Consider the following 27,262-nt stretch of genomic DNA (forward strand, 5'->3'; position numbering starts at 1 on the left):
CTGTGGGGGGGCTGCTGGTTTGGTCTGGAGGGGGGCCTCCTGGTGTGGTCTGTTGGGGGGGGCGCCTGGTGTGGTCTGTGGGAGGGAGCTCCTGGTTAGGTCTGTGGGGGGTGGCGAGGCTCCTGGTGTGGCCTGTGGGAGGGAGCTCCTGGTGTGGTTTTGGGGGGGCCTGTTTCTGTGGGGGGGCTCCTGGTTTGGTCTGTTGGGGGGCCTCCTGGTGTGGTCTGTTGGGGGGGGGCGCCTGGTGTGGTCTGTGGGAGGGAGCTCCTGGTTAGGTCTGTGGGGGGTGGCGAGGCTCCTGGTGTGGCCTGTGGGAGGGAGCTCCTGGTGTGGTTTTGGGGGGGCCTGTTTCTGTGGGGGGGCTCCTGGTGTGGTCTGTTGGGGGGGCGCCTGGTGTGGTCTGTGGGAGGGAGCTCCTGGTGTGGTTTTTGGGGGAGCGGGCTCCTGGTTAGGTCTGTGGGGGGTGGCGAGGCTCCTGGTGTGGCCTGTTTCTGTGGGGGGGCTGCTGGTTTGGTCTGGAGGGGGGCCTCCTGGTGTGGTCTGTTGGGGGGGGCGCCTGGTGTGGTCTGTGGGAGGGAGCTCCTGGTTAGGTCTGTGGGGGGTGGCGAGGCTCCTGGTGTGGCCTGTGGGAGGGAGCTCCTGGTGTGGTTTTGGGGGGGCCTGTTTCTGTGGGGGGGCTCCTGGTTTGGTCTGTTGGGGGGCCTCCTGGTGTGGTCTGTTGGGGGGGGGCGCCTGGTGTGGTCTGTGGGAGGGAGCTCCTGGTTAGGTCTGTGGGGGGTGGCGAGGCTCCTGGTGTGGCCTGTGGGAGGGAGCTCCTGGTGTGGTTTTGGGGGGGCCTGTTTCTGTGGGGGGGCTCCTGGTGTGGTCTGTTGGGGGGGCGCCTGGTGTGGTCTGTGGGAGGGAGCTCCTGGTGTGGTTTTTGGGGGAGCGGGCTCCTGGTTAGGTCTGTGGGGGGTGGCGAGGCTCCTGGTGTGGCCTGTTTCTGTGGGGGGGCTGCTGGTTTGGTCTGGAGGGGGGAATCCAAGTGTCCCCTCTGCATCTGTGACACGTTCCATTCTCAGCGTCTGACGTCGGCAGCGCAGGATCCCTCGAAGGCACCGGAAGTGATGTCGGATACGGAGTCCTCTTCCGGGTCAGGCGCGGCAGACACAGCACGTGGAGGTCCGCGGTCTGTGACGTCTGCTGACCGCAGGCACTGACCGGAAGAGGCTGTGTTTACTTCCGGTGTGACGGGCCCTGTACCCGGAAGTCCGCAGGAGCTTCCTGCTCGGCTCGGAGCCAAGAATGTTCAGAAGCCGAGGAGCTCGGGCCGGGCTGGAGCTTCAGAGCGGCGGCGGGAGGAGAGGTACCTGAGAGCGGAGCGGGGACCGGCGTGGGGCGGGAGCGCGGTGTCCGGGGACCGAGAGAGGGTCAGAGGGAGTGTGGGTGTGTGTGAGAGTGAGTGTGTGAGAGTGAGTGTGTGAGTGTGTGTGAGTGAGTGTGTGAGTGTGTGTGAGTGAGTGTTTGTGTGAGTGTTTGTGTGAGTGAGTGTGTGTGAGAGTGAGTGTGTGTGTGAGTGGGTGAGTGTTTGTGGTAGTGTGTGTGTGAGTGAGTGTGTGAGTGAGTGTGTGAGTGAGTGTGTGTGTGTGTGAGAGTGTGTGAGTGAGTGTGTGATTGTGTGAGTGAGTGTGATTGAGTGTTTGTGTGAGTGAGTGTTTGTGTGAGTGTTTGTGTGAGTGAGTGTGTGTGTGTGTGAGAGTGTGTGTGTGAGAGTGAGTGTGTGTGTGTGAGTGAGTGTTTGTGTGAGTGAGTGTTTGTGTGAGTGAGTGTTTGTGTGAGTGAGTGTTTGTGTGTGAGTGTGTGTGTGTGTGTGTGTGAGTGGGTGAGTGTTTGTGGTAGTGTTTGTGTGAGTGTGTGTGTGAGTGAGTGTGTGTGTGTGTGAGTGTGTGTGTGAGTGTGTGTGTGAGTGTGTGTGTGTGTGAGTGAGTGTGTGTGTGAGTGAGTGTGTGATTGTGTGAGTGAGTGTGAGTGAGTGTTTGTGTGAGTGAGTGTGAGTGAGTGTTTGTGTGAGTGAGTGTTTGTGTGAGTGTTTGTGTGAGTGAGTGTGTGTGTGTGTGAGTGTGTGTGTGAGAGTGAGTGTGTGTGTGTGTGAGTGTGTGAGAGAGAGAGAGTGAGTGTCAGTGTGTGTGAGAGTGAGTGTGTGTGTGAGTGAGTGTGTGTGTGAGTGTGAGTGAGTGTGTGTGTGTGTGAGTGTGTGTGTGTGTGAGTGTGTGAGTGTGTGAGTGAGTGTGTGAGTGTGTGAGTGAGTGTGTGAGTGAGTGTGTGTGTGAGTGAGTGTGTGTGTGAGTGTGTGAGTGTGTGAGTGTGTGAGTGTGAGTGTGTGAGTGTGTGAGTGTGTGTGTGAGTGTGTGAGTGTGTGAGTGAGTGTGTGAGTGAGTGTGTGAGTGAGTGTGTGAGTGTTTGTGTGAGTGTTTGTGGTAGTGAGTGTGTGTGTGAGTGTGTGAGTGTGTGTGTGAGTGTGTGAGTGAGTGTGTGAGTGTGTGAGTGAGAGAGAGAGAGTGAGTGTGCGTGAGAGTCAGTGTGTGTGCAAGGTGGGAAGAGAAGTGAGCAGTGCCTTGCATAAGATTGTAATTTGAAGTTTACCTTTCACTTCAAATTTCTACATGCAGATAACTGCACAGGGCTAAGCGACATAATAATATTTTATGCGGGTGGCGTCACGACTCGATCGCAGAGCTCAGCATGGCCCCGCCGTGTAACGCTGCTAAAAACCATAAAAATTCACTCAAAAAACACAAAGGTCACAGGAACATTATAGTTAGATACTGATTTGACTCAGCAGTTATAATTAGAGTTCTTTCAAGAAGCTATAACTCTCGCCCTAGGGTAACTATAACTCAAGCCCTCTCCATGCACTGCTAATTACCCCAGATATTACCACACTCATGACAACTTTTATAACATCATTAAAAATATCAATGAACCATTAGTAGTCATAATATTGAAGAAAATACGTTGCATGGCAAGGGTGCAAGTTTGAGTTACGTTAGGGCGCAAGTTATAGCTACTTGAAGTAACTAACTGCTGAATTTCTCTGGTTTTGTGCAAGTTAATTCAAAACCTAACTATAACGTCCCCGTAACCTTTGTTTTTTTTAAAGTTGTGTGTGTGTGTGTATATATATATATATATTTAACATGTTCATAGGTCATTGTATAGCTTCTACATAAGTTGTTTGATTAGATGCTTATGAGACACTTGAAAGTCTGTGTTTATACAATACAACTTTTACTCTCCGTATATATCTCAATATATTATATTCCTTACACATACATTCCATTACTATGTAACCATGTCTCTATATTTTTATTACTTTAGCCCTACTGTACAGCAGGAAAAAAGAGGTAAAAAAAAACTCTTGCCAGTGCATTATTCTGTCTCACCCTCACTCCACACCTCTATCAGTCTATCCAGTAGCTCCACTCCCTGACTCACCCCAAACGTCATTTTATTAGTTTGATCTCCCTAATCCCTTTCCACAGACTCGTCCCTCCTCCGTCTCTCCTTTACTCATCCCTAACCTCCTATTACTACTGTCATCTCCCAATTAACACTTTCTGGATTCTTTTCTCTTCCATTCCTCCATTGTTCACGTCCTCCGTTCGAAATAAATCATGCCTTCTTATACTAATACTGTACTCCTATTTCCCTATACTAATCCACCACTAATCCTTTTGGGTTATGGAATAGCATGCTACTCCCTGAAAGGGGCTTTAATGCCTTGTCAGAGGCAGTAAGCGCTATATAAATACAATTACAGCTTAATTTATCAATGTGTTCGTCCCTCATCTCCTAAGACTTTGAGCACTAAGCAAGGAGTTTCCCTTCCATAGTCCAGATATATGATATTTTCTGGCCCAATATGAACTCAATTCTTCTGTTGAGTACCTCTAGAATACGTGCAGCCATTCAGTTATGAAAAGATTGTTAGTTGTGTGTGTTGCTGATTAAACATATTTAGCCATGTGAACAGATGTCTCAGTGTGGATGTCCACCCTTCTGACACAGCTGCTGGAGTACACCCTTAGTGTGTGACAGCTCTTCATGTGCACAAGCAGTCCCTCCTCAGAACTAAAAATGTATGAGCGCAGCTCTTCGTGTCATCTTCTTAGAATGGATTTTTACTCCCCCTCCCCCCCCCCCATGAGAGTGCTCACAAGAGGGATGTTGGTTCCCTGTATGAAAGAGCTCACAAGGTGGATGCTTAGTTCCCTCTATGACAGAGCACACAGGGTGGATGTTTAGTTCCCTGTATGAAGAAGCTCACATGGTGACTATTTAGTTCCCTGCATGAGAGACCTCAAAAGACGGATGTTAGTTCCTTGTATGAGGGAGCTCACATGGTGGATGTTTAGTTCCTTGCATGAGAGAGCACACAAGATGGATGTTAATTCCCAGTATGAGGGAGTTGACAAGGGAGATGTTGAGTTCCCTGTATGGAAGAACTCACAAGGTGGATATTTAGTTCCCTGTATGAGAGAACTCATACGATAGATGTTAGTTCCCTGTATGAGAGAGCTCACAAGGTGGATGTTTAGTTCCCTGTATGAGAGAGCTCACAAGGGGGATGTTTAGTTTCCTGCATGACAGAGCTCTTAAGGTGAATGGTTAGTTCCATGTGTGAGAGAACTCACACAGTGGATGTTAGCTCTCTGTATGAGGTAGCTCACAATGTGGATTTTAATTCTGTGTCCATGTTGAAGGGCCAATCTACAGTTACAGTGTGCTTGGAAGTGTGGCTTGGTTCGAGAGTGGAAGTAGTCTTGCACTCCGATATGAGGCAGTGTGTTGCTAAAGAGGTGCATCTTCAGCTGTTCCTTAATTTGGAGCACAGTTGGGGCAGTCCTGATGGTATAGGGATGTGTGTTTGGTACTCCTTTGATCTCATAACTTCTGGGCTGGTTCAAAGCACCACTCTCAAGTTGTCTTCCACACTGGTTTCAGTCAGCTGCACTTTTTGGACTTTGGGACGCTATCATGTAGAAAATTCCACAAGACCTAGACACATCTGAAAACTAAACATCTGGGTGAGTCCAGGGTGGTGTGCTTCACATGCACCCCACACCATTTTCTTACCCACAATGCCCTGCAAACCTCCAACTTTGCTGGAAATTGCACATTTTTTCCTCATTTTTGTGTTGGAACCTTCCGGAATCTGCAGGAATCCACAAAACTCCTACCACCCAGCATTGTCTCATCCATACCGATAAAAAATCTGCCCCACTTGTCAGCCTAGAAGGTTTTTTTTTTTTTAAACTGCCCTTTTGGACCCGCTTTGGTTCCCCCTCAATTGCGACATGTGTTTGGCTCTTCCCTGTTACAGGAACTTGGCCCACCTACACAAGTGAGGTATCATTTTTACAGGGAGGCTGAGGGGAACGTTTGGTGGTAGGAAATGTGTCCCAGTTCGTTGGTCCCACACAGAAATGTGAGAAAAAAATGATTTTTGTTTTTTTAAGCTAAATTTGAGGTTTGCTGAGGATTCTGGGTAAAAAAACACTGGGGGATCCACACAAGTCACACCTCCCTGGACTCCCTCGGGTGTCTAGTCTGCAGAAGTGTCTTGGTTTGGTAGGTTCCCCGGTATGGCTGCTGATGCCAGGACCAAAAACGCAAGTGCCCCCGCAAAAAACAGGTAGTTTTGTATTTCATAATTTTGAGGTGTCCAGATAGTGTTTTGGGGCATTTCCTTTTGCTGGCACTAGGCCTACCTCACAAGCGAGGTGCAGTTTTTATCAGGAGACTTGGGGGAATGCTGGGTGGAAGGAAATTTGTCGCTCCTCTCAGATTCAATAACTTTCTGTTACCGAGATGTGAGGAAAAAGTGGGGTTTTTTTTGGCCAAATTTTGAGGTTTGCAAAGGATTCTGGGTAACAGAACCTGGTGAGAGTCACACCATCTTGGATTTGCGTAGGTGTATAGTTTAAAAAAATGCACAGGTTTGGTAGGTTTCCCTAAGTGTCGGCTGAGCTAGAGGCCAAAATCCACAACTAGGCACTTTCCAAAAAACATGTCCGTTTTCAATGAAAAAATGTGATGTGACCATGTTGCATTTCCTATCGCGAGCGTTAGGCCTACCCACACAAGTGAGGTACTGTTTTTATCGGGAGACTTGGGGGAACACAGAATAGCAGAACAAGTGTTCTTGCCCCTTGTCTTTCTCTACATTTCTTCCTTCCAAATGTAAGACAGGTGTAAAAAAAAAAAGACGGCTATTTGACAAAATCCCTGTAATTCACATGCTAGTATGGGGACCCCAGAATTCAGAGATGTGCAAATAACCACTGCTTCATAACACCTTATCTTGTGCCCATTTTGGAAATACAAAGGTTTTCTTGATACCTATTTTTCAGTCTTCATATTTCACCAAATTAATTGTTGTATACCTGGTATAGAATGGAAACCCATTACAATGTGCAGCTCATTTATTGGCTCTGGGTATCTAGGGTTCTTGACGAACCTACAAGCCCTATATATCCCCACAAACAGAAGAGTCCAGCAGACATAACGATATATTGCTTTCACAAATCTGACATTGCAGGAAAAAGTTAGAGTAAAGCGTGACGAAAAATGGCTGTTTTTTTCAGCTCAATTTCAATATTTTTTATTTCTGTATGAAAACCTTGTAGGATCTACACAAATGACCCCTTGCTGAATTCAGAATTTTATCTACTTTTTGGAAATGTTTAGCTCACCGGGATCCAGCATTGGTTTCATACCCATTTCTGTCACTAACTGGAAGGAGGATAGTAAAAATGGGGTATGTCCCAATAAAATGCCAAAATTGTGCTGAAAAATGTGGTTTTCTGATTCAAGTCTGCCTGTTCCTGAAAGCTGGGAAGATGGTGATTTTAGCACCACGAACCATTTCTTGATGCCATTTTCAGGGAAAAAAATCACAAGCCTTTTTCTGCAGCCCCTTTCCTCCATTTTTTTTTTTTTTTTTTAAAACAACGACATTTTTGCTGTATTTTGGCTAATTTCTTGGTCTCCTTCAGGGGAACCCACAAACTCAGAGTACCTCTAGAATCCCTAGGATGTTGGAAAAAAAGGATGCAAATGTGGCGTGGGTAGCTTATGGGGGCAGAAGATTATAAGGGCCTAAGCCAGAACTGCCCCAAATAGTAAAAAAAAAAAAGGCTTGGCACATGAGGGGGAAAAGGCCTGGCAGCGAATGGGTTAACCCTGATACAACCGTCTTGTGTGCTATGCATACTGTCTTCACAAAAGGCGACATACATACCACTCATGGGACAATGAAGGTGGGGAGGAACGGGATAACCACTATAAATCGGCGACTAGCCAGCGTATGAAAGTGTTGGGCAGATCTAGGAAAATGAGACCTGTCTAGCGTGAAGCCCACTAGCATGCTCACCGTGGCGGTTTACATTCCCACCTCAGAGTGGAAGCACATCTGAGCAAAACGGAGGGTGTCAGGGGATTCAGGATGGGTTGAACGCCAATGTGTCTGGTATTTCTTGTGAGTCTCGTTGATGGCCAGGAGAAGTGAGAAAGATCTGACAGAGGCCGGGCTCCTTTAATCACCTCTTCTTCCATTGCTGCCGGACCAACCTTGTATTTAGCACAGTGGTCAAGGCAGAAAGGATTTGGGAGGGTTCAAGGATTGGGAAACAGTCAATGGTCAGGTGACTTTTAGAGAGCTTGATTTTAGTGAGACCACAACCTCCATTTCAAAGACACAGGCACAGTAGCTCTCTTGCATGTCCTGCGACACATTAGTAAAGGTCAAGCAAGTCCGGCTGCGTTGCATATAAGACAGTCTGTAGATATGATTACGTTCTCCCCATGTAAAGCTAAATCTCCCCTTTCATTGCTTTCTCCACAAATAACTACACCTGCTCTCTTGCTATCTGTCTCTCCACTCTCTATTTGTGGGAATTCTCTAAATGGCAAAAATGGATCTGAACCTGGCACACTGTTGGTAATATTGGCATCTCCTGGCACTGGGTGGTGAGGTGGGCAGAGCTACACTTGACAAATAGCTGTACAATCTACACTCCTTACAAAGCACCACAATATAGGGTGAGAATAAATACTGGAGAGCATAATCAATAAACTTTTTAATTTATGTATTTAATGTTTTAATACTCAACATGGAGACCTTTTAATTTTTAAATATTCAACATGGAGAGTTAGGCAATAATAGTAATGATGGCGATTCCGAGCCAGTATTAGTCCTTTAAATGTTTATATTTACCTTTTTTCAGGTGCTTGAGACTTAAACTATTCAGACATATGGATCGGAAGTAGGAAACGAGCAGGAAAAGTGCAGTACTCACCTTGAGCCAGTATCCACCAGGACCGCTACTTCAGCATCGCTTCTCGGCTGGATGTTCTGCAAGGCTGGTGCGCCTGGGGAGGTGCACAGGTGAACCTGGAGTGCTAGCAATGTCAAGAGTGGGGTTTCAGGACCAGCCAGAGTACCCTAATCTCAGAAATGGTCAGCAGGGAGAGGCTAACATCTCCAAAGGAAGCAAAGGTGAGATATGTGCAGCACCAGTCTTGAGCTTGGATGCTCAAAGGTACCCTGGTGGCGAACCTCCTACAGAAGATCAGTCAAACCAGGCCATCCTAGCCACACTGCGATGTTTGGGAATCAAAATGGATAACTTGCAGAATACCATGAAAGACTTACCTGCAAAGGTTGCAGGGCTCATGGAGCAAATCTGGATAACAAAGGCTCATGACTACTTCAAAAATGGTGGAACAACTGTGGGAAGGGTCCGCCCTGAGATCAGCAGAGATTGCGTTGGCAGCAGGTTTCCGCCAGTACCTCTTCCACTTCATCAGGTTGACTCAAGCTGGTGTGTTCAGCCAGTGTTTAGAGGAGGTCAGAACAAGTCCAAACAGTCAGCATTTGCTGATGCGCGCAGAACACCAATGAGCCGAAGCACCCACCCACCATTAACTGAACAGGAAATCCAGTGCATGCAACCAGTGAACGCTGAAAGGCATATCCAACCAGAGGACCTGTGCAAACAACCAGTATTTAGTCATGGACACAAACCACAGCAGAGCCACAGCACGCACCCAGCATCAACTGATGTGCTGGATGTAGAAATGAGACGGTGCATTCAGCCAGTAATTATTGAAGGGCAGAGGCAAAAACTAAATAAGTGGTCAAAAATGGATATTGTTGGTCGACACAAGGTGCAGCAGAGTCGGCCCGTTCCGCCTGTGGTAACTGATGGACAGGGCCTGGCGAGCTGCTTTAAGCTAGAACCGGAGTGTGTGGATGAGCAGGGGAAAGGGGACCTCCAAGCCCTACAACAAGTGTTTCCTGATGGACAGGGAAAAGATGGTAACTACAAGCTAGAACCTCTGTCTCCTGATGCACAGAATGCAGGTCAGAACTCCAGGTTAGAACCCCGGTCTCCCGCAACACAGGGTGCACATGGGTCCACCCCGAACACGGAAGCGGATCTTCTTGGAGAAAGAGCAGCCACCGTGGACTCTGTGAGAGGCACCAGTGCAAACCAAGGTCTCCCACACCTCCGAGCTACTTCAGGTACTCCTGTTTTTCAAGTACTAATCACCCAGCCCGGGATAGTGCCTGGGTTGTTTTTGACATACAGTGAGGCAGACTTAATGCAGCCAAACCACGACCTTTGACAAATGAAGAACGTATCGCAATGTTATGCTAATTCGGCCCTAAAAATGACCCCACCCTAAGGGCCTGATTTAGATGTCAGTGGACGGGTTGCACCCAATGGTGACCCATCTCCCGAAATCGAAACCAGGCCCTAAGTCTTCTAGTGCGCAACTCTGCTAGCAGTTCCAGATTGTAGCTGAGATAGTTTCCATTAGAATATAATAAAAACAAAGAAACAGAACCACTGTTTAACAGCAATCTGCTAGGGAAATACAGCTCAGTGTTACATGGAATGGAAGCTTAAGTACAATCTGGCGAGGGGAGATGAGAATCTTTTCAGAATACCAGTAAGTGCTGTTTAAATTATCAATTTAATTTAAATTTAAAGGAAATGCTGCCATCAATCGGAGGCTGTCCTGCCTGCTAACCTTTTATATTACTTCCTGATAGTGGACTCACTGACAATTCTGCAATCTGAAAAAACCTGACGATTCTGCAGTCTGAAAAAATACCCTTTCAGCAAGACAAGCATGGTTTTGGAAGGCCCACCCTATTTTGGATGGGCGTACCAAGACTGACAGATGTTTCATTCTTTTTTCCAGGACCACTTTATACTTCATGTGAGCCTTAACAGGACAATTACAGTAATGTGCCCCAAATTATGGGAGAATACTCTGTGCATCAGGGGTGGTTCATCTTATTGATTTCTTTCTTTTAGATAAAAAAGCTATACAAATATACTGTGGTCTTAAGAAATACAAAACCATGCAGATTAAATCCATTGACAAATTAAAGAATCTTCTTTGGGTTTGCACGCATATATCTTATACAAAACATCACTTTTAGCATTGTATTGTATTAGATCTAAAATTCTCAACCGACACTGTCTATGTATAACAATGACTTCCGTTGCAGCTTATGGGGTATTCTCAGTCCAGATACTTTTCCTGACCTTCAAAGGTTATACACCCTGGGTAACGTGGATTTAGGTGAAACTAACAACTCCTTTCACTCTTAATGACCACCTTTCCCAGAAGAGATTTGTTCTGCTTAGGCTTATCCGGGCATTCCTTGTGTGTGAATACTTGATGGATGAAGCACCGTATCCAGGTTCAACGGTTCTCTCAAGCCACGCAGGCAGAGCTTAGCCGCCTGGTGAGAGCAGGCACAGTCCCAGAGGAGTGCTGATTTTCAAGAGGTAATGGATTACATATATTTAATGCCAAATCCCCTACTCAAAGTTATTTTAGGATTAGAGTTCAGAAGATTGCAGTGCCCCTCAAAGTAATCTAATCTGAGGGAGTTTTTAAATATATTTCAACATCCGCTCAGCACAGATCGGAACCATTAAGCGCATGTCTGCTGGGCGGTCAGTGAGGCAGAGAGCCTAAAGGAAGCAGCATTATTTAAATTGTGTTTGTTAAAATGCATTGGCTCTTCTGAATGTTGTTGCTCAAATTTCCCTGCCACGGAGAAAACTCTCAGCCCATCAGGGATATTCGTATTTCATTTTAAAACAAATGCTCCTCTTTTGTGGTCTGACCGCAGACAAAGAAGAGTTGGCAGGTCCCCCCGGCCGCCGGGCACAGAGGACCTGGGGGTGCAAAAATAACAAAAAGAAGCAAAGTAAAGTTGTTGAGCGCAACGTGGAGATCATGTGTGCAGCGGGGGTGGTGATCTGAGCTGAGAAGGAGCACATGGATCGTGTGTGCAGCGGGGTTGGTGATCTGAGCTGAGAAGGAGCACATGGATCATGTGTGCAGCGGGGGTAGTGATCTGAGCTGAGAAGGAGCACATGGATCATGTGTGCAGCGGGGTTGGTGATCTGAGCTGTGAAGGAGCACATGGATCATGTGTGCAGCGGGGGTGGTGATCTGAGCTGTGAAGGAGCACATGGAGATCATGTGTGCAGCGGGGGTGGTGATCTAAGCTGTGAAGGAGCACATGGATCATGTGTGCAGCGGGGGTGGTGATCTAAGCTGTGAAGGAGCACATGGATCATGTGTGTAGCGGGGTGGTGATCTGAGCTGAGAAGGAGCACATGGATCATGTGTGTAGCGGGGTGGTGATCTGAGTTGAGAAGGAGCACATGGATCATGTGTGTAGCGGGGTGGTGATCTGAGCTGTGAAGGAGCACATGGAGATCATGTGTGCAGCGGGTGGTGATCTGAGCTGTGAAGGAGCACATGGAGATCATGTGTGCACAGGGGTGGAGATCTGAGCTGTGAAGGAGCACACATGGATCATGTGTGCACAGGGGTGGAGATCTGAGCTGTGAAGGAGCACATGGATCATATGTTGCAGCGGGTTGGTGATCTGAGCTGTGAAGGAGCACATGGAGATCATGTGTGCAGCGGGGTGGTGATCTGAGCTGTGAAGGAGCACATGGAGATCATGTGTGCAGCGGGGTGGTGATCTGAGCTGTGCAGAAGCACATGGATCATGTGTGAAGAGGCGTGGTGATCTGAGCTGTGCAGAAGCACATGGATCATGTGTGAAGAGGCGTGGTGATCTGAGCTGTGCAGAAGCACATGGATCACGTGTGAAGCGGGGTGGTGATCTGAGCTGTGCAGGAGCACATGGATCATGTGTGCACAGATGTGGTGATCTGAGTTGTGAAGGAGCACATGGATCATGTGTGCACAGGGGTGGAGATCTGAGCTGTGAAGGAGCACATGGATCATGTGTGCAGCAGGGTGGTGATCTGAGTTGTGAGGGAGCACATGGATCATGTGTGCAGTGGGGTGGTGATCTGAGCTCTGAAGAAGCACATGGATCATGTGTGCACCGGGGTGGCGATCTGAGCTGTGCAGGAGCACACATGGATCATGTGTGCACCGGGGTGGCGATCTGAGCTGTGAAGGAGCACATGGATCATGTGTGCACCGGGGTGGCGATCTGAGCTGTGAAGGAGCACATGGATCATGTGTGCAGCGGGGGTGGTGATCTGAGCTGTGAAGGAGCACATGGAGATCGTGTGTGCAGCAGGGGTGGTGATCTGAGCTGTGAAGGAGCACATGGAGATCATGTGTGCAGCAGGGGGGGTGATCTGAGCTGTGAAGGAGCACATGGATCATGTGTGAAGCGGGGTGGTGATCTGAGCTGTGCAGGAGCACATGGATCATGTGTGCAGCGGGGGTGGTGATCGGAGCTGTGAAGGAGCACATGGATCATGTGTGCAGTGGGGTGGTGATCTGAGCTCTGAAGAAGCACATGGATCATGTGTGAAGCGGGGTGGTGATCTGAGCTCTGCAGGAGCACATGGATCATGTGTGCAGCGGGAGTGGTGATCTGAGCTGTGAAGGAGCACATGAATGAGATGCAGTCAAAAGTATTGTAAAGAAGCTATCCTTTAAGAAAGGGACAACCCCAAGCAGAGGAAGGAAGGCCTCTGAATACAAGTAATCAAAAGGGCCCGACAAGAGAGCAGGCTAATGCTGAGCAATGCGCTGACCCAAAGCCCACTTTAAGTTTGTGTGTTGTCCACAAAAGCAGCTAAAAGACGTCTGACCTAAAAGGCCATGTACTCCTGCTCGTGATACAGCGGGCGGCAGGAGCTGGGCTGGCAGAGTATGCTTTCACTACCCCAGCCACAGGGCAGTCTGTCAGCCAAACTCCTGAGGAAGCTGAAAGTCACTAGAAAGATGGTGTTTGATTCCTTGGGAGCTGGGAAGCGCTTGGTTAGATGATGGTGACCTTGAATGTGAAGGCTACAAACCAGAAATATGCTTTGCCTTTTAGTAAAGTAGAAACAGTGCTGCAAACCTCTCTGGGTGCATTGCTAATACGGGAGGCGAGGTTAACATTATCCTGGACAGGAGGACTGGATAGAGCTTGACCTGGAGGGTGCGCTGTGGAGAAATCATCAACAGTGCTGTTAGCCATATAATGCCATGATGACAATGTGGATGCTTGGCAGGAAAACAGCTACTTGGTTAAAGGCTGTTCCTTGTATTCACCCACATGTGATGCAGAGTTTTCCATTTACTGTATTTTTACACCGAGCTGGGACATGCTGCTGGTGTGCAGCTGCAGAATAACTTGACAGCTCCAACCTAGATCACTCACCGTTAAAGATCACCCTTGAATCTATTAGTGAGGTTCAGAGGAGCCTGAAGTAGACGTTGCAGAAGGCAGCTTCCAGGGCTCCATATCTAGACCCCTCACTCACAATCTGGAAGGCATTCATGATGCACATAAGATGGATATCCATAAGTTCTACGAAGTGTACTTTCAGCAAAACTTTGCTGACCTACAAGACATGAGGCTGCCCACACTTCATGTCGAACAAAAGCAAGGCGAAAACCTAGGTTACAACTAGCCTTGTGGAACAGTCAAAGACCTGCAGGCCTCGTGACCTTCTCAGTCATGAGAGCTTACCACCATATAACTTCAGACTCGTAGTCATGCCATAAAACATTACACACCGGATACAGCCACAGAATGACAGTCACATGACAGCCAGGGCACGTAGCTCTCAGTTTGTCTTCCCCAAAACGGTTTCTCTGTCATCCAGAAGTTTGCAGATTCAGGGTTCAAAACAACTAGAAGAGTAGCCATTTCTTATCTCAGCTCAAAACATTAATGACCGAGCTCCAGCACAAAACCTGCTGTCACTACCACATCTCCACGCCACCTTATGTTCATATCATGTCCCCACACATCAGTAAATTGCATAGTCAATGCAGATACTAATAGATATCTGTACTCTAAAGCACAAAAATCTCTGCACATTCGCTATATTCAGACAAGATCTAAGACCATCATACACAGTCTCCATGTGTACGCCACATCACAAATCTAGGTGAGTACCCAATCTCTCTACGTACAAACCATCTAACACCGCATGCATCAATTACGGAAACCGGACAAGCCAACGAGTAAACCTCTGTGCACTTTTCAGGACACATATGTAATCTTTCTAATTACACTGCCTCTGACACTACATGCATGCATATAAAATAAACACAAACTCTGATTGGTCAGTTTTTTACTGTTAAATAAAGACTAAAAATGAATTGAAAGATGCAAGGAGTACCATAATGCCCGGGGACTTTGTGAAGGCAAACACCTATGAAAAATTCTGTACTGCTTTGAGCACTATGACAATCGGTGTTTTATAAAATACCTATGTTCCAGCATGTTACACGAGTACTGTACTTCAGATAAGGCTGCCTCACAAACCATATACACTCATGGTAACCCAGACTAGTCCACATGCGTAACTCATGGAAACCAGCATTTCCAAAGTAATCGGTCTCGTGTTTGCTCGTGTTGGAGCTATTAATGTTGTAAATTCCTAACTGGACTTTTCTTGCCACATAAAATGAAAATGAAAAGTAAAACAGTTGACAGAAGCAAGTCAGTTCAAAGCGTGGCGGCCGCCCTGAGCGTGAATGCAATAGTTATTGGCTCCCTGTGTGAATGTCTAGAAAGGATCGATGCCGGAATGAAAGGCAAACTGAAGCCAGAGGAGGGGCCATCACTTGAAGTAACAGGAGGAAGCGTGATCTAGTGTGATGGCCAACAAAAATGTTCACTTAGTGAAATCACCTGAGGGGTAACTCAGCACACAAAGGAGGGGCATTTCACAAAATGTACCAATAAAAATTAAGTATTTAAGACAAGCACAACAAAGAATGAATAGCAAGAGTGGGTATGGTTAAAAGCCCACAGAGAGATTACAACAGACCAGAGTGTTTGCACGCTCTGCCCTAAAAACATGTATAAATACACAAAGGTGAATCTGGTAACAGTTAAAACTCAAACGTCAGAAGAATAACTTGGTTTCCATCACTCACCCTGTGGCTATAAAGACACATTTCCAAAGAAAGACTTCCTGTGTTGAAATCCTTGAGTGCTCTAAGCATCTAGCTCTGGAGCTATTCCCAGCATTAAAATCCAAATATCAAGTTTAGCCAAAAATACTGTTTATTCTCAAATAGCGAGCCCGTCACCAGCTCGCGTAACCTTCATACTATAAATGCACTTGTGTCATAGGATTCACAGCACATCCTTGTTGGCGGTGGCACAACATTACATACGCGCGTCTCTCTGTTTCTACGCTTATGCAGCCCTCTCCGCTGTTCCAAAGAACTCCTTCATACGTGAGGAGTCCTGTCTCACTCTCTGCTCTTTTAGAGCACAGGACACAAAACTCGCTCCCACAAGTTCAGTGTAAATGTATGTATGTATATGGAATTTCTATAGCGCAAGCCTAACCCAAAGGCAGCAGAATGTTATTCAAATTACCCCAGATGCTCCAGGGTGAGTGCACTGTCAAAACACTGCCCACACTCTCTGACTGACATTGTTCAGCATTCCGTCCATCACCTGTTCATTTTTTGCATTTGTCACCCTAAGTGTGCCGGGTATGCCTAGACGCGAGTCCCGCGCTCACTGTGCCCCTGGATTCAAGCTAGCCTGGCTGACAAAGGGTAATACCCAGAAACTGGTCCCAGGATGCTTGTTTCCGGTCCAGGGAGGTCCTGGCCCGGCAGATCAGGCTGGACTGTTCCCATATGGAGCAGGGTCAAGACTGATATGGCTAGGTCCAAACTGGAATGACATAGTGAGGAAAATAAGATGGATTTAAACCCAGAACGGTGACTTGGGATGAATGTTTGACATTGTTTCAGCATTCCATTCATCATCTGTTCTTGTTGCACTCTCTCCACAGCACTTGCATGCTCGCCCCACACTTCTGAACTGTTAAATACTGATGGTTGTGCAGTAAAACAATATTATAAGCAGAGTGCGTTCACAGACAAATATTTCTAAGCTCCTGTAAATGTCCAAAAAGAAGGTGGAACAGGCTGCAAACCTTTCCATTTTTTTTGGTATGTAAATATACACAAAACCTTTTGGTGCTAGAGCTCTCTCCTCTGTGCACCCTGCCCACCGAGATCCTCCTGCCCACCAGCAACTGATGCCAACTTGCCAGCTGACTTGAGAAAGGGTGTTGGTATGTGAGCACCATTTCTCCATCTCCAGGCAGTCTTCCTCCCTTGGGCCCATCTCCGTCCTGCCTCCCCAGTGGCCTGCGTCTCCATGAACTTCAGAATCTTATCAACAATTCAACTGTTTTTGGGGGGGATGGGGGGTCTTGAAGGGATGAGCAGGGATGAGCAGGAAGCCGCTTAGACACACCATACATGATGTCTACAGATCTAGTCAGAGATTCATAATCCCACCCAATGTAACTATCTCCAGGCTTCCACTCAGTATGTGTACACATACACTGAGCACACTCTCTCTCTCTCTCTCTCTGTCTCCCATTCCTTCACTGTTCACTCTCTGAATTCCAGACAGCAGCTCAGATATACAACGAATGAGGACACAGGATACTATAGATCCCCCTTCTAAAACCCCATATAGGCAGCAAGTAATTCTGTACTGCTTAAGCGGTTATCTCCCTGGACTGTAGCGACGTGTTCAAGTGGTTCACCAGAGTGGGGGCTGATCACCGTTTTGTGAAATGGGTGGAGTTATTGAGATCAGTGGGGTGGTAACACGGGGAGGAACAAAGAAGGGCAGCCTGCTGTCTCTGCTGCTGTTTGCTGTTGCAGGAGGGAACTGTTGAAGTACACCGGGTAGGGAATGTGGTGATTGTGGTATGAAACCAAGAACAGGCGTCGGTGCCACGAACGATGGGCACTTTAAGACTTGGAATAAAATGCTGTAAGAAGCTGATGTATGGGGCAGGCTCTATGGGAAGGGAAGGAGCAGCGATCCTGAAAGTGACGAGCCAACCTTTATACTCCAGGGGAAGTAAAAGGGTTCTGTCTCCTCAGAAATGTTTGTTCTTTGTTTGGTGGAGAAGAAAGATTTGTAGGTTATATTTCTGTATTGCGTGCAGTGCCAGAGGTACAGAATGGTCAGCGAGTGATTGGAGGGGTATCTGGGTCCTGAGAGCAGGAGTAGGCTGTTGATGCTTTGTGATGTAGTGCTCTTTTAAGGGGTACATCTTCAGCTCATTGCTAAGTCTGTGCAGGGTCTGACTGGCCCTGATGGACCCGGGATGTTGTTCCAGATCCTGGGTGCATTGATGGAGAAATCCTGCTAACCGTTTTTTCTTTTTCTGCACTTCTGTCTACCCAGTAGTATCCCAGCTGCAGATGTGCTGAAGGCCGCCGGGGCTGGCGAGCTCGTTAACTTCTCAGCCAGATAGATGGAGTGGTCGTTTGTTAGGACTTTGTATTTGGTTTTAGAGGTAGTGATGTCTGGAAAGGGGGGCACATGGAGTTCTGTCCGGGTGGGGTTCACGTCAGAAATGTGCCCTGTTCGCTTGGTCTCTGCTGGTCTAACTGATGGGCAGGATGGCATTTATAAAAACAAATTGTAATCAAGACCACAGTAACTATTCCAAAATATGCTGCTGTATGCCCCGAATCATCTATATGAAGAGAGGAGAGAATGGATTTGTAAAAGCGGGGGAAAGGAAGGACATGATTGGGTGGGGGGGGGTGAACAAGAGGTAGTGGGTGAGAATCTAGCAGAGGTGAAAGGGGTGAAGGGTCAAAGACCTTGGTGACATGACATATCTGTCCTGAAGGGCCAGATGAGAAAGTGATCTTAGCTTCGGCTCTTGGCACCTTGCTGTCGTATTTGAAGACTGCAGCAAACTTTCTGGCTGCACTTGCAGAAGAAGCCGCTTTGTTATGGAACTCCTCGAGATAAGGAAAGAGCAGATATGGAAACAAGCCTTTCCTTCCTTCATGCCCGCCCTGTCGAAAGGTTTCTAATACCACTTGAGGCCGGTAACTTCACTATTCACTGTTAGGAGCAAACATGAGACTATCCACATGTCTCCTCCTCCGCCTTCGTACCCTGCCCCCACCGTTCCTGTTGACCTGAGTACCTATATTGACTAATGCTGAACCTCGAATGCCCCTTATTGTCTGTATAATTGTTCGCCTGAGCTACTGATACCAAGATCATTATTATTTAATATGCCCGCCGCGTCTGTCACCCCCACGCCTGGTCTTGTAATAAACAGACATGTGAACAGCTCTTTGCTACATCACACCTTTATCAAGCAAGAGAGCATACAAGTGTGTAAGAGAGAGCTGTTCACATGCCTGGTTACTGTGATGCTCTGTTTCTGCCTCTGTATTTAATGCACTGTTTGTCCTAAGTTCACATTGTAAACATGCTTGCTTGTCACTGTATCCTTGCATGTTCGCTAAGTATGTAAATGCCATGTAGAGCGCTGCACTGCCCTTCAGAGTCAGCACTACACAAATACTCCAGTCTAAGAAATAAATACATGATGTAACATTGCTTACCTGAAATAATTCTGTGAATGTCACAGCAATTATTCATGGTTTATCAAAAAAAAGATATATTGCAAACTAGAAGTTTTAAACCTGAGAATGTTGTAGTTCTTCTATTTAGCTTTAGATGTAGCTTTATGTTTTAGTGGACTTCAGTTTTAAAAGGAATTCAGTTACAATTACTCGGTGTGTTTTGGGGTGGGAGTGACAAGGAACAAAGTCACAGGTCCACACAGGGCTCCTTCAGGCTGTAGGTTACACCATCACTTGCAATGAAACCTGATTCTTTTGTTTTTTTTCCAAACAGATAATGGAGCCATTAACAAAATTGAGAGACTACAAATAAAGCTCACAGGATGGAAAGTTCAAAGCAATAGTAAATGTTCTGAAGATGATGGACAAAGCCCAACAACTGAACCAGTAAAGACATTGTCACAGAAACAAAAGGATGAAATGCCAGAACCATCTTCCAGATGTGGAGAAAGCCTTAACCCATCCCTCTCCCAAAAGCACCAAAGCTGTTGCGTTGAAGGTAAGCCCTATAAATGTCCCGACTGTGAATTGAGCTTCAGTGAGAACTCCCCTTTCTTAGCACACTGCAGGATCCATAACAAGGTAGAAGTGTTTTCCTGCAGTGTTTGTGGGAAGTGTTTTACAAATATGTCAAGTCTAATCTTACACAAGAAATTTCACGTGGACAACAGACTCTATAAATGTCTGGAGTGTGAGAAGAGCTTCGCTCAGAGATCTGACTTGTGCCGTCATCAGATGATTCACACTGGAGAGAAGCCCTATGGATGCACAGAGTGTGGAAAGCGATTTAGGGTGGCGTCAACCATGAGAGTTCATCAGATATCCCATATGGGGCAGGGACCGTACAAATGTACAGAGTGTGAGAAGACCTTCCCTCACAGAGCACGCCTGCGCAGTCACCAGAGGATACACAATGACGACAAGCCCTTTGAGTGCCCAGAATGTGGTAAACTCTTCCGGATGATGTCACAGCTGAGAGTACATGAGAGATCCCACACAGGTGAGAGGCCGTACCAGTGCACAGAATGTGAAAAAAGCTTTGCACAGAGCTCAAATTTGTACAGCCATCAGAGGATACATTCTGGGGAGAAACCTTATGAGTGCTCAGAATGTGGGAAGCGATTTAGGCGTAAAACACATCTGAGGAAGCATCAGAGGTTCCATACGGGACCCTTTGTCTGAGACAGATGCAGTAGTGCTGAACTTTGATAAACCGAGAACATAAGTCCTAGTGCATTGCGACCACTGTCGAAGACGGTGTGTCTTCTGGAACCAAAGAAAAAGCACATGTCACAACAGATGTAGGATTGAGAAATGCGCTTGAGTTAAGAAGGTCGAGGCATTGCTGTCGGCAGTGCAGAACATTATTCTGGCATGTCGTTACCTAATGTGGAGACACCAAGCTGAGGAAAAAATATATAAGTAGAGAAAGATAACTGTTCGAAAACAAATTAAGTACTGCAGCAAATAACTATAAGAAGCGTGATACCAGAAGAAGTGGCAAACGTGAAAGTACCACTGTAATAACTGCACCTTGAGTGGAACCTAATACAGGGAAGGTTACAAAAAAGACAATATCTGAACATTAGAGATTAATTATGAAATACACGCGTTTTAGCAGGTGAGAAAATGGACCCGTAGGTACTGAGAAAGAGAAGAACACCTGAAAGTGTTGCAATTCTGGCCTGGCTGTGAAATTGTAAAGGGAGAGTAATGTACACAGCAAGACACCAACCAGGCAGCCTGACTGAAGTATTGGAATCTGTAAGCAAAATAAATTGCATCAAGAAATGCAGTAATTAAAAGGGATACTTAGATAGCAACTGCTGGCCACAGTCTTATTAAAGTAAACCCTTAAGCCTGTGCACGTGAAGCACTGGCTTCCTTCAATATTTGTATTGCAAAGCAATAAACTGCTGACTTAAAATACAAAGGCAGGCGGTGGCCAAAGACGAAAACACGTAGAGTCCTAGAAGTGTTGTTTCTTGTCCTTGTCAGAGGGTTACAGGAAAGATCCTGCAAAAACGGAAAATATAATCAAAGGTAATCACCTTGCAGAAGAAATACCACCTGGTGACATTGGACCTGCTAAAAAAAAAGAAAACAAACTAGGGACAAAGTTACACTTCCTTCATGTAAAGGCGACGCCAACAAGAAGTTTTGTTGGAGAATTCGGGGTCAAACCATGACTGCACTCAGGAATATAGTAAATTGCTGTCATGACACTTGCAAAAGGTTTACTCATTGTGCAGACTCCAACCAAGCCAGAAACTGTGATAAACAGTCAACCCATATCTCACTGCTGAGGAGTCATAGGACAATCCTTACATGTGGATCTCTAAAAGGACACGTACTGTTAGCACCAAAGACCCCATCCGAGCTAACGTGTGTCATCAATCGCAAAACCAGATCGATAGTGCAACAACACCCGGCAAGCACCTGAAGACCCAGGCAGGTTCTGAAGTAAGAAGAGGAAACACCATCAAAGAATACTACAGTGGACAAATGACAGCACAGACCGCACTACAGTTTCTACACTTTCCTGGAAGACCTAATCTTGTTCATTCTAAATCTTCTTGAAAGAGATGTGGCCCATTTGTATTTATAATTAATAAAATGAGCACCAATGATCAGAAAAATAATTATAAATTTACAAAAAATGCAACATGAATGTTGTAGAGTGGATGGTGTTGGGAAATCCTACCTGGGAGGGAAAGAGACGAAAGAACTAAAAGAAAAGGTAAGTTGTGAGGTGATGGAGGAATGGAAGAGAATGCAAGCTGGTGTAAAAGACAGAGGTTGGGAGTGGGGATCATTGAGGGAGGAGGAAGGGACTGAACAGAGGCACAGGGCGTGGGTTATTCCCAGTATAGCAAACAACGGGGAACAGCAAAGAGTATAAAACAATATCTAAGAGTCTTGTTTAGGAGTGCTAGGCATCACCATGTGCATATTTAATAATCAATACGACAAAATGATATTTCAGGTGCTAGGAACTTTAGATCTGGGTAGGTGAGACAAAGAGCGGTGAGAGGATGGCGACAGGCTGAGAAGGACAGTAATATGAGCACTAAAGACAGGCTGCAAAGTAGCGAGAGAACACACCCGCAACACCACCAACAGATCAGCCACAATCCAGACAAGGAGCTATAAAAGCAAGCTGATGAAGTTACAATGTTATGAAGTAAACAATATGTGCCTCTTCCTTTAGAAACTTGGGCTTAAAAAGTACTATGAAGACTTCAAAGAAAAGGGTATTCAAGGAATAGGGATTTGCCAGCAACTCCCAGGCAGTGCCTAACTCCCAGGCAGTGTCTAACTCCCAATGCATCGAACTAATGTAAACACTGTACCTATTAACTCTGTGCTGGTAAAAGGTGCAGGCAGTCATGGATGACATACCACAGCCTCTTAAACACATTGTATTTAACTAGGCATGTGATACTGCATCGGTACAGGAACTGTCATAGGTATTTTACCTTTTTACCTGTAACTCTTCTTTCTTGATCTCACTCGTTATTTAAAGGTCTCTGTTGAGAGCTGTGTACAACTTGCACAACCTTGTCTACTCCTCACTTTCCCATTACTCTGCTCCACTTGATTTAATCTGCCTTTGCACACTAAAGGGCTTTAAAAAATGTAGCAAGATCCCCCTTCCTTACCCTGTCCCCGTATTTTAAAATTGTAAAATTATTTCTTCAATTTACGATTATTATTTTTGTGGCTCAGGGGATGTGATGCACACTTCGATCCAGTTATCATCCAGTTGTGCTTCCACTTAAAAATATGTCTTCTCTGCATCAACTGACAGACATAGCCCAATACTCAGACTTTGTGTCATACACAAGGCCCAAACCAAAAACCTCACTCCTAGTTTCCTATCAGAACTTTTGCACAATAATTTTTATCCCCTACTTCAGCACTTTGGTCCACCTCTTCACTAACCACTTGCTTTGTGTGTGACACACCAGCAATCTGATGTGTTGAATACCTGGCTCTTTTAGAAAGCCCTTCATCATTCTTGAATTCAGCTCTTCTAGGTACTCCGTTACAAGCTTGGCATCACCATATCCCACCAGCTTCACCTCTAGCTACTACAAAAAATAGTCCACTACCAAGGCATGTTTCTGACTGTAACCCCATGTACATTATGGGATTGAAATACCAAGAGCGAGCTCGTTCCTTCGCCTTCCTGGTCTCTTCCTCAATAGGATGAGCAAGCATTTTACGGTACTAAGCACCTAAAGCTTGCCGAGCATTGATACACTCAAGCAGTGTAGCCATCAAGCACCTTATGACGATACCTTCCTCAGTAACGCACTAGAAGGTGTGATGCAGTGTGACTTCATCCCTCGATACCTCCAAAGCTAGCCCACAGCAGGACCTGTCTCCACCGTTCAGCTTCTCTTTGCCTGGCCAACCTGACCTGATGTGTCCCCTACTTTCTTTAACAACACGTCACCCTCCATGTGCCCAAGCCGCTCACTCCTTGCACTCCTTCACTGTCCACAGCTTCACTCGCCACTCATTCGTAGGCAGACGATTCACAAGTCTAGATTGATTCCTTGCTTGATGGCACATGAAGAAGTTGAGTTGAGAGATGGGGATACACATTGTTTTTCAATAACACATCTTTAGGGATTGGGGTGTGCCAGCAACTGTTAGCCAGGCTGGAACCCCAGTATATTTAAAGTAGTGGCACAAAGGTACATAGCAACTCTACGCATGATGAAATTAAGCAAAAAGTACTAAAACATGAAATGTATGTCTGATCCAAGCTCAGCAAGACAAGCTTCCCCCTCTCCCCCCATAAAAAAAAAACTCATCTCTCAATAGATCACCCAGTATGAACATGTGCAAGGTATGAATATGCTATCATTTGTGTTTTACATATGTGCCCTCCATGTTTTGCATGTAAAATTATATACAACATTTGTGTTTTTTTTTTTTTTCCCAAGTTCACTCAAACTGTAACGCTTTGCACTCCCACACCAACCTGGAAACATTGCTTTTCTATAGTAAGCCTCTGTTCAAGCATCACACCCACACGTTAAAGTTCTGCTCATTCCTGCACTGTCTGCAGATAAACATTGAGTGGTGAATGACTGTTGTTGTTTCTATACAAGCCCTTTCAATCCTGCACAAACCTTCGTATGTAAGTTGCACCATTGATGAACTGTGCCAGAGCCTGTGCCTGGAGTAGGCCTGCTGCCTGACCTGGGAATACACCCTTCAAGTACAGCTTCCCAGTGCCTTGCTATAGATTTTATTATTAAATGATTGCTTTTCTGCTCTAAATCCTTTGACTTCTGCAACATTTTAATTGGAGCTAATGATCAAAGATGGGAAGATTTTTTTGTTCACTGTTTTATTTCGATTTTTGGTTTAAATACAAGCAATGAGCATGGTAATGATGTATACAATCTCTTGCAGCACATATCGGCATACATGAGAAGGAGTATACTGTACGGTGTTGTTTATTGTACAATCGTACAGGCGGTGCCTTCATCAGGAGGCAATGCACCCTCACCCTGCCACCTTGGACACCCCTGCTTGGATCCAACAAAGATGAGAAGATCTGCTCCTTAAACCTGACTTACAATTTTCCATTCCTTTTGGGTTCGTGTGGCTACCCCATCTCTCTAAAGTCCAAAAATATGTTTTTGAACAGAAACGTCATAGGTTCCATTTTTTCATCTGTGAACCTCAAAATAGCAAAGTTTGTGAGATGAAAAACGTTCAGTTCACAGCATACTCCCGTTCAAAATCAAATTCCGTTCCACAACATAATTGCAAAACCATCCGCAAATATGATCAGGCGTGCCCCCCCCCCCCCCCCCTTTTTTTTTTTTTAAATCCTTAAGGTTTATTCTAAAATGGCTGGTCGTTTGTGGAAAAAACAAAAAGCACATGTAAAGCTTCCTTTGTGACAGCAAACTTGGTTTTGATCCTTGCTGGGTATTTTCTGGTAGTCTCAAATATATGAGGACCTCATATGAGAGATGCACATTTTTTGATCTATCAGCTACCTTAATCTCTTTGCCAGTGTCTGTAAATGTTCTAAGATAAAATGTATGTGCTGGTAAATATCACTTGGAAAGTTTCATTCTGAGCCATTAAATTAGGCCAATGTTCTAAGCAATTCAAAAGCACACTCTTAATGCAAATATTACTAAGCCGCCAATAGGGACTTTGTAGTTGAGATTTATTTCATTTTCTATTGTAAGAGCTCTTTTGAATTGCTTTTAAAAGTTGCCACATTTGACAAATCTGCACAAAGGTTTAATAAAATGTGAATTTTAGAAACTTAACAGTTAAAGTGGAGTTATACATAATGAAGACATACAGTAAGGTTTTTACTTGAGTTTGGAAAAAAAAACCTTAGAAATTCACTGAAATATACAAAAAATTTAACTGAAGTCATACGTAGATCTTCCATTAATAATAATTTACAAAGCTACTATTTTAAAACCAAGAAACCACTGAAATTTACCAGTTATGCGTAACTTGCACAAGCCTAACTTGCACCGTTGTAGATTTCAGCTGTCAACGGTGATGATACATGTGTAGTCATAAGCAGTGCATCATACCGGTGCAAGTTATACTTCCCTAAAGTGATATGTTATTACAATGGGGTCTGCAACCCCCCCTCAAGCTGAGCGTGGCCTTCCTTAAGGTGGCTGCTCAGTAAGAGTTCAGTATTTCTTTTGGACCGACCAAGCTAATGCTTTTGCCAAAATTCACAAATTGTTGACCACACCCATAGTGCAGCTGGTTGCCTGTACATGTAACAGATATTGTAAACACACATAGTTTGAAGGTCACAAAAATGTAGAGGTAAGAGGAGAACGTGGTAGTGTTTACCTCTCATATATCCATACCGCAAGAACTGCTGTATTCTGTGGTAAAGGAACAAATCATTGCTTGTACGTGATTGGTCCAGGCACTTTAAATATATGTAAGGTGGGTGGGGGTCCCCAGGTTCACCCTGAGGACTGACCATATGTTTTTTTGACAAACACAGCTTTCACGAGAGTTGAAGAAGAAAATATTGGAGGTGGTAAAAATTAAAAGGTATTGAAAGATGTGCTGGAGGCAGGTCACGAGTTGGGAGAGCTGGGAGACTGGAATAAACTGAGAGAGCGTCCAGATCAGAGGGTCGCATAGATAATAACAGAGTATCTAGGAGAGACATGTGTATGGCATTACTGAAGGAGCAGATTGATGGGATAGATACCAAAAGCTTGTGGGAGATGTACCGTAAGAGAGGGTTAGATCAGAAAGAAGGCAGCAGAAGAGTTAACAAGCAAGATAATAAATGTGTGACTCAGTCGACCACAGACGTCGGGGGACGGAAAAGAGAGGGAGAAAATGTTTTCTTCACGAGGGAAATAGGAGTCAAATTTCGATGTGAGTGGTTAATGGCTGAGAGCAGGGAAGAAGAGAAATCTGCTTGTAAATAGTCAAGCATATATCCAGGCCTGACTTGGGCAAAAGTTGACTGGTTTAAATCAGATTAGGAAGCGGGCCAAGCTCCGGTACAGGGATGGGCGCGTAAAGATAACAGACCCCAGGTTTGATTTAGAAATACACTAGAAGCACAAAAATGTTCAAACGGTCCGAGCATTAGTTGACACTGGAGCGGAGGCCGCTTTCATTTATGGAAATCCAAAAAAGTTTATCTGTCAGCACTACAACATCACAGGGTTGGGTGGAAAACAAACAAACCCCTGTTGTGCAGACTACTGTTCAGATGAAATAGGAAGAACATGCTGTTTTGACTTTGTACTTAGATGACGGTTGTTATCAATTTGGATCAAAGTGATACAATTCAGTCACAGCCATGAGGATGGGACATCTGAAGATACCCGCAGTGAAGGTGCCCCTAGGGACCAAGGTAATTTGCTTAAAACAATACTGCATTCCAGGAGGGCATGAGGAAATATGTAAAACTATACAAGAATTGATTGAGGCTGATGTGATAGCTCCAACCACCACTGAATGGAATAATCTGTGGCCCATTCGTTAACGTGATGGGCCCTATAGAATGACGGTTGATTACTGCGAGCTGAATAAATATACTCCCACTTTGACCGCTGCGGAACCTGACACCATCACTTTGGGTGAAAGCGTACAGAAACATAAAGGTTCCTGGGATGCAACCATTGATGTTGCCAATGCTTTCTTTTCTTTACCATTGGCCCCCCAAGTGTCAAGAGCAATTCAGCTTCTCACATTGTGGCAGACAATTTAAGATGTTATATTTGCCTAGGGATATATACATAGACAGACCAACCATCTG

The 27,262-nt window shown here is 45.6% G+C and overlaps 1 protein-coding gene across 3 annotated transcripts; it reads left to right on the plus strand.

Moving 5' to 3' along the window:
• Nucleotides 1-1,162: 1,162 nt before the first annotated feature.
• Nucleotides 1,163-25,167, plus strand: LOC138286724 (uncharacterized). Of its 3 annotated transcripts, XM_069227240.1 has the most exons (4): nucleotides 1,163-1,345; nucleotides 8,268-9,568; nucleotides 19,235-19,459; nucleotides 24,394-25,167. In XM_069227240.1, the coding sequence occupies exons 2-4, from the start codon at nucleotides 8,449-8,451 to the stop codon at nucleotides 24,690-24,692; spliced, it is 1,644 nt and encodes a 547-aa protein (XP_069083341.1). In that variant the 5' UTR covers nucleotides 1,163-1,345; nucleotides 8,268-8,448; the 3' UTR covers nucleotides 24,693-25,167. The 3 variants fall into 3 exon arrangements, with proteins under 3 accessions (XP_069083341.1, XP_069083339.1, XP_069083340.1); XM_069227238.1 differs by lacking the exon at nucleotides 24,394-25,167 and having other exon boundaries at nucleotides 1,175-1,345; nucleotides 19,235-24,258; XM_069227239.1 differs by lacking the exons at nucleotides 1,163-1,345; nucleotides 24,394-25,167 and adding an exon at nucleotides 3,356-3,383 and having other exon boundaries at nucleotides 19,235-24,258.
• Nucleotides 25,168-27,262: the final 2,095 nt, after the last annotated feature.

The sequence above is a fragment of the Pleurodeles waltl genome, chromosome 3_2 (assembly GCF_031143425.1).
Source record: "Pleurodeles waltl isolate 20211129_DDA chromosome 3_2, aPleWal1.hap1.20221129, whole genome shotgun sequence".
Lineage (NCBI taxonomy): Eukaryota > Metazoa > Chordata > Amphibia > Caudata > Salamandridae > Pleurodeles > Pleurodeles waltl.